Here is a 7,339-nt window from a genome sequence, read left to right as displayed (position 1 = left end):
TTTCCCAGCATGAGATGTTGTGCTAGAGTACTGAAATCTCTTGGTGGTGGACTTTGCAATTCTTGAATCTCATCAACCTCCTCTGTTATAGGTATATTTTCGATAGTTTTCTCGTCTCGGACGGCCGGATCTAAAGGTTGAGTCTCTTTGGAATTTGTTGTAGTCGCCATGGCAGGTAGAGGCTTTGCAAAATATTTTTAAGTTTATTTTTAAATAATAAAAATGCATATGTAAACTCTTATATTTTTTAAATTGTTCAATTATATTAATTACTTATATATATATATATATATATATATAGTTTTTATCATATATTTTTATTATATGAAATATATAATTGTAGCCAGCTAAGATTATGGAGAATAACAATAATTTCATTGAACTCCTATCAAATTAAACGACCTCATGTCGAGATAAATTTACTAAATTTGTGAGTAGATCCTTGTTTAAGAACAAAAATTATGATTACCATCTTAAATTCTTAATTATATAGATCAAATTTGAAGCGCATATCCAAGGTTGGAACTTGCACTTGAAGTTTGGGGATAAAACTAAAAAAATTAAAAATTTGGGTAATTATATAGGCATTAAAAAAAAAAAAAAAATTGTAGAAAACATGGTAATTAGGGTTGGGGGACGAAGCCAGCTTTGAGTTTGGAGGGGACCAAAGGCCGAAAATTTTTTGGGAAGTGATCAATTGGTAAAAAATACATTTTTTTTTTTTTTTCTTTTTTTGCCTGAAATTTTTTTTTCCTTGTAATTTGGGGGGACCAAGGCCACTACCGGTCCCCCCTAAATCCGTCCCTGGTTGGGGCCCAAGTTATCACATAGTTTCACCCTTTAGTATATATACGAAAATGATCTTGTCAACCAATTAACCATAATTTTATGATCTTTTTAAAATTTTCTCTAAATATATAAAGAAGGGAATGACATATAGGGCATCTACTGCTAGTGCTCTTAGTGGTTTTGGGATAAGTGTGTTCTGTTTAAATTTAGGGTAATGAGAGCGTCTGACGTACTTTATTTCGAATTCTCTTTTTTTTAATCCAATTTTTATGGCTTGTTTGAGAAGAAGCAAGTCCTCAAAATCAAAGAAGATGGGTAAGAAAAAATAAAAAATAAAAACTTACATGCATTTTTACATATATTTAAAATGAGGAATGTGAGGTTTACAAACAAATTTTACAAAAAAACTTTTATAAATTAATGTGGCACAATATGATTGGATATGAGATAAATTTAAATTTTGAGAAGTCCAATCTTATTATGCCACATCATGATTACCTTTTCCATTTAAAATATGTCAATTTAGTAAATTGAGTTAATGAAAAAGTTTCCAAAAAAAGAAAGCTTTGTACGTAAATTTTTGTATCGTTTGTTAAGGAACACAAACACACACACGATTGGGCTTATCAAGCCCACATATGTTGTCCAGTTTCTCCATTACAATTAAAGAGAGCCCAAGAATCCAACACACAAAAGAATTGCGCAATGATCTCTTCTGTCCCCGACACCTAAACCAAATAAATAAATAAATGCCCCCCCCCCCCAACTCTCTCTGCAGCTCACAAAAACCCATCAAAGCCCTAATTCCAAAAATTTCACTGGAATTAAAAGCTAAATCAACCTTCGGAATTAAAAGCTAAATCAACCTTCATTCCCTTTTTACCTTCACTCTAGCACCTGAAAATTTGTCAACTTTTGCACTTCCATTTTGTCATTTTCCATTTCCTCACCATAAAGCTTTTTTTTTTTTCTTTTTTGTTACTGTTTTCCGAGATTTATTACGACTCTTCGTTGATTTTTTTTTTTTGGTTAATGTATGGGCTTAGCGCTTTGCTAAGTAGTGTGTTAATGTTGGTTAAGAGCAGATTAATATGACACAACCGTCGGTGATACTTGCAACGGCTAGCTATGATCACACAATTCGTTTTTGGGAGGCCAAAAGTGGCCGCTGCTACCGTACTATTCAATACCCGGATTCGGTTTGTCCCTAAACCCTCTGTTTCTTTGTCCCTTGATTTGATCGTATAGTTTGTTTAAAAGAATTGACTTGAGCTTTGAAACGATGTTTCTTATCTGAATTTATGGCATACATATTATAGTAATCGGGTTATGAAATGCCGAAGCATGGGAAGAATCAAATTGTTTTGGTAGATGCATAATTGGATTGCAGCTTAATGGTGAAATATGAAATAGCGTAGACCTCGATCGTCATCCTTTATTAAATTCCTGTTGCACTGGTCGAACCCACTATAATGATATCCATGATCCCCTGATTTGTTTTGTGTATGTGTATTTGTATATAATATACATACATGCAGACACCCTTGGTCCAATTATCAAATCCAGCCATAATACGATTGATAAACATAGAAAAAACCTACTTTGATTTGGGTTGGCTTGGTTTGGATAATTGGACTGCAAAAAGAGAATTTAATTTCCTTGATATGTTCTTGTCACACTTTAGTCTGGGCTTTCAAACATCCAGTGATTGTGCCATGCCTTAGCTTGTGATACTTTGGTACAAAACCAATGGAACAATTGGTTGGTATATTTTTTTTAGAAAAGAAAACTAGAAATAGAAAGCTTACCAGTTGCAAGTGAGTAGTTTGGTGTATTGCAGAAGCATAATCTTGCTAGGAGCTTCAGCTGATATATTATGTTTCGGGTTGCCCAAAGCCATATGGCTATTTAGTTGTATTGTTATGATAATAGCGACTATATTTGAATTGAAGCTAAACTGTATATAACATTTTGACACTTCATTTCCTGTGTAGAAGCTGCACTTTGATCAATGCTATCATAATCTTATTGCATATGAATTTTATTTAACCTTCTTTATTATTTATACAAGGGGACAAACAGTATTTGGGAATATTTCCCATCTCCCTTTTTGGCTGCTGAAAAGAAAAGCAAGAAAGTTTATGTATTGGTTTTGTGTGCAATAAAGAAATAAACTCAACTAAGCCATGTTGTATAAGCTTGGAATGGAGCATTTTTTTTCTGTTCACTGGTCCTAATAATAAAAAATGTAAAGCTTAATTTTCTTCTTCCTTACTGTTTTTCGGCCATCATGCTTTGTTTTGATGCATGGAATATTTTCTGACACTTCTAATTACTTAATGCTGCATCTGATTTGCCATATGTGACTTGCACAGCATATCAATCGGCTTGAGATAACCCCAGATAAACGCTTCCTGGCTGCAGCTGGTAATCCTCACATTCGATTGTTTGATGTTAATTCAAACAGCCCTCAACCAGTATGTCTCTCCCACAATGCCCTACTTATTAAAGGGGAAAACAATAGTCTCTCTTGTTTAATTATTACTTTTTATTCATTGGCTTTAGATATTTTCGTATATGGGCTGATGTGGGTTATTTTTTCTGATTGCATGACAGGTGATGAGCTATGATTCACATACTAATAATGTGATGGCAGTGGGGTTTCAATGTGATGGAAATTGGATGTATTCGGGATCTGAGGATGGCACAGTAAAAATTTGGGACTTGAGGTAAATGTCTTCTTCCCTGACAAATATGTTGTAGATTTGTTATTCGTTAATTGTTTTTCTGTGCCCGCTTTTGATATTATTTAGACGTATTCTTATTTAGATGAATTGCAGGGCTCCAGGTTGTCAAAGAGAATATGAAAGCCGAGCAGCTGTCAACACAGTTGTACTGCACCCGAACCAGGTTGAGTGCCATAGCTTTCTTTACAGCCATTGAATATTAACTTTGATATAAATACTGTTAGTTTCTATGTAACTGCTGAGAAGACATGAGAAAAAGTAATGAAAGCATGGGTTCTCATAATAAGTAGTGCGTGGAGTGGCTACCTTACACCCTTTGCTTTTTCTTTGTCCTTGTTTTGTGGCTATGAAATGCCCTCTTAGGGTTCCTTATGCAAGTTCATTTAATTAATGCATCTTTCTTTAACATCTTATGTAAAGGATCACTTTTCCTATTTTCTTTATTATAGTTTTAAGGATTGTTCAGGAAATTATAAAGACATCTTCTAATAATAATCTTGGTAGACAAGTATAGATAATAGAGGTCCTAAAGGGTAGTTCAATCGGCTAGGGATCACGCCTTATGAAGTGGAGTTCACTAAGTTCGAATCTTCTCTTTTCCCTCCCCTTCCCCTTAGGGACAAAAAATTACTTGAGATGAGAAGGTACTTCATTTTCCCTGCTTCGTTAGACTTTTCAAATATGATTTTGAACCAGTTGGCTTTTTTTTTGGTTTACAAATAGCCTTTAGTATCACAAGGGGACTGCATTTGCAAGAAGACTTTTGTGGTGGTGCCATTGGTACTAATGCTGTGACTTTTTAATTGGCAATTTAGTCTAGTTAATTATCTTGAGATGTGATTGGCCATCAATATCCCTTGTTTCAATTGCTTCATGGGATCTACCTCTTTGGTTCTTTCCAATTAAAATTATTTTTAAGGAGTTCTTAATTTAATTATTGTCCTTTGCTAATATTCTATCTTCTCGAAAAATTTGGATTGCATTCCACAGTGCACTTGTTGGGCATGTCCACTTGGGTTTATGACATGTTTTGACTAATGCAATTATTTGGATGGTTATATTATTATTCCGTACAATTGTAAAATTGTTAGCTTGTTGTAGTAGTGGTGTTTATTAGCATATACGTGCAGTATTGGTCTATACATAACAATACATAACATGTTAATATAATTCTATGCATGTGGTCTTGCAGACTGAACTTATATCTGGGGACCAGAATGGGAATATTCGTGTGTGGGATTTAACAGCAAATTCATGCAGCTGCGAATTGGTATGCTTTGTTTCCTTGTTTATCAGTACATCTTGGAGCAGGGTTGCAAATTTAGGAAAGTCATTATTTTTCTCTTGGATGTTTTACTGTTGTTTGGGCAAGTGATTCCAGTTTGTTATTCTATACCAGAAAGGACAATCAGTTATTAAGAAGGCAGATATTTAATTATTGTCAAGAGAGTTACAGAAATATGCAGAGAATTTTGACTGAAAACTGCCTCGAAAATCACAGGATTATGTTGTAATCTGTTTTGTAGTCTAACTCTAAAGCCTTGGGATTGAGGACAGCTGATCTTGATCATATAGAATTTTGGTGATTTATTTTAGAGAATGATTTTCTGATGAAGTGTCTGAAATCAACCCTAATGTTTTCACGTTCTTTACTCGTATCATATAGCTTAATGTACTAAGATGGTCCTCTAATCAAAAGGAGTTTGTTTGCATGACTCAAAGTTGGCTAACCGCATTGAAATTTTTTCCCTCAAGAAACTGTTAAATGCTGTGAAGCTTAGGCTTTTGGCATGCCTTTGTGTGGTTCTCTCTCTCTCTCTCCAACCACCACCACCACAGAAGAGGTGTGTAAAAATATCATTATTCTATGGTGACTATCTAGGTGCCAGAGGTCGATACTGCAGTACGGTCTCTAACTGTAATGTGGGATGGGAGCTTGGTCGTTGCTGCAAATAATCACGGGACATGTTATGTTTGGCGCTTGCTGCGAGGGACCCAGGTAGCACGTTCATGCACTTAACAATCTGATGAAAAAGGCTTAATTGAGTTGTCTATGTTACCCTGATATCATGTTTGGCTTATGCCACTTGCATTGAATTATTTTTTTTGCAGACTATGACAAACTTTGAGCCACTTCATAAGCTGCAAGCACATAAGGGATATATCCTTAAGTGCCTTCTTTCGCCCGAGTTCTGTGAGCCACAGAGGCAACTCCTTAGATTATATATCTTGCATGCATATTGCTTTGTTTCTACCTAACTTTCTTGCTGCTGTAAGATGTAAGCTAATTTTTGCTTGCATTACATTTTCTAGATATCTAGCTACTGCATCTTCTGATAACACTGTCAAGATATGGAATGTTGATGGCTTCACATTAGAGAAAACTCTAATAGGTATTCATCAAGTCACAACTTTCTATTGTGCTTGCCGTTTTGTTTGCTCATCAAAAATAGACCCGATAGTTACTATTGAGCCAAAGTTGATATTGATTTTACTTCTCCATGTACTTTCCAGGACATCAACGCTGGGTATGGGACTGTGTGTTCTCCGTAGATGGTGCCTATCTTATAACAGGTATTTTTTTATTACAATCTCTTAATTTTGAGTACCTGACCCTTGATAATTTCTCTTTCAAAGCAGCTTGGGTCTACTACTTACTATTTAGGATTTAGGCTATGATCTATTAAACAAATCTTCTTTCAAACCATTTGATTTGGCACACAACTCTCTCATTTACATTTCTAGAGTAATACAAGAACCAGCTCTTCCTAGATTATATTCATTATTATAAATTTATAACTCCAATTAATTTTGGCACCTCCATCCTTTCTCCGTGCAGCTTCGTCTGACACAACAGCGAAACTTTGGAATATGTCAAACGGTGAAGAAATCAAGGCTTATCAGGGACATCATAAAGCAACTGTTTGTTGTGCTCTCCATGATGGAGCCGAACCCTCTCCTTCGTGAATCTTCGTGTATGAGCATGTGGCAGTAAACATTTTTGTACATTGATTAAACATGTATCCCTTGAATGAAAAGATCAGTTGTTCTGTAATGGGATACGGGTCATTGTGATAAGTCAACATGGTTTTTTGCCAATAATAATTGCTCTGGAAAAAGTTTTACTCTGCCACTGAAAAGGTTATCAAATACTAGCAACTAGTAATATTAGCAGAATGATGCAAACTTGAATGTGAGTGAGATCTTGAAGTCACTTACCCCTTTAGTTTGTTATATTGTTGTGTATGTGAGCGTAAATTTCCATGGATTTATTGCCTTCATGGGCATGAACATTGTTAGATGAACCGCATAAATGTTGTGTAGTTTCTTTCACAAAGCGTGATTTTCACAAAAGATTTAACTTCTCAAAAGAGTTTTGGGTCCTATAGTGAATAGAGTGATGGTATACTGGCAAGAAAACTTTGCATTACGAACATAGGGGCTGAGTTTATTTATTATTATTATTATCTGAAAATATTTTATCATTTTGAATCGCAGAGAAGGACGTTGCAACATCAATGGAAGATTGAGGTAACATTGAAAAAATTGAAACTTAAAGAAATTGACAATTTGGTAGTTTGAGGGAGGGAAATGTAGTTTTCTCCAAAAAAATAAAAAAATTGGCCGATTGTCAATGTTTTTTGAGACTTAGCAATAGATTTAGAATCTTAAACAATGCACAGTTATGTAGTACTTCCGACTAAAATTATAATTTCAAAATGGGGAAATTTCTATAATCAGATTTTCAAATTCTGCATCAAGTCAACAAACCTTCTTGGCAGTTTTGATGAAATGACTTTACA

At 34.7% G+C, this 7,339-nt stretch overlaps 1 protein-coding gene across 2 annotated transcripts; it reads left to right on the top strand.

The window, feature by feature from the left end:
* The first annotated feature begins 1,546 nt into the window (after positions 1-1,546).
* LOC132191435 (target of rapamycin complex subunit LST8) lies at positions 1,547-6,665 on the top strand. 2 transcript variants are annotated; one of them, XM_059606448.1, is made up of 10 exons: positions 1,547-1,988; positions 3,165-3,266; positions 3,406-3,518; positions 3,630-3,699; positions 4,729-4,806; positions 5,419-5,535; positions 5,649-5,725; positions 5,850-5,929; positions 6,051-6,110; positions 6,376-6,665. In XM_059606448.1, exons 1-10 carry the CDS (start codon positions 1,881-1,883, stop codon positions 6,501-6,503), a joined length of 933 nt encoding a protein of 310 aa, XP_059462431.1. In that variant the 5' UTR covers positions 1,547-1,880; the 3' UTR covers positions 6,504-6,665. The 2 variants fall into 2 exon arrangements, with proteins under 2 accessions (XP_059462431.1, XP_059462430.1); XM_059606447.1 differs by having other exon boundaries at positions 5,649-5,743.
* The last annotated feature ends 674 nt before the right edge of the window (positions 6,666-7,339 follow it).

Source organism: Corylus avellana, chromosome ca9, assembly GCF_901000735.1.
Source record: "Corylus avellana chromosome ca9, CavTom2PMs-1.0".
NCBI classification, from domain to species: Eukaryota; Viridiplantae; Streptophyta; class Magnoliopsida; order Fagales; family Betulaceae; genus Corylus; species Corylus avellana.
This window is presented reverse-complemented; position numbering and strand designations above follow the sequence as displayed.

Excerpts from the sequence above, each read along its gene's own strand:
- LOC132191435 (XM_059606447.1), top strand. The coding sequence starts at position 1,881 with ATGACACAACCGTCGGTGATACTTGCAACGGCTAGCTATGATCACACA. Across the intron at positions 3,519-3,629 it reads GTAAAAATTTGGGACTTGAG|GGCTCCAGGTTGTCAAAGAG; the intron begins GTAAATGTCTTC and ends GATGAATTGCAG. Across the intron at positions 4,807-5,418 it reads ATTCATGCAGCTGCGAATTG|GTGCCAGAGGTCGATACTGC; the intron begins GTATGCTTTGTT and ends GTGACTATCTAG.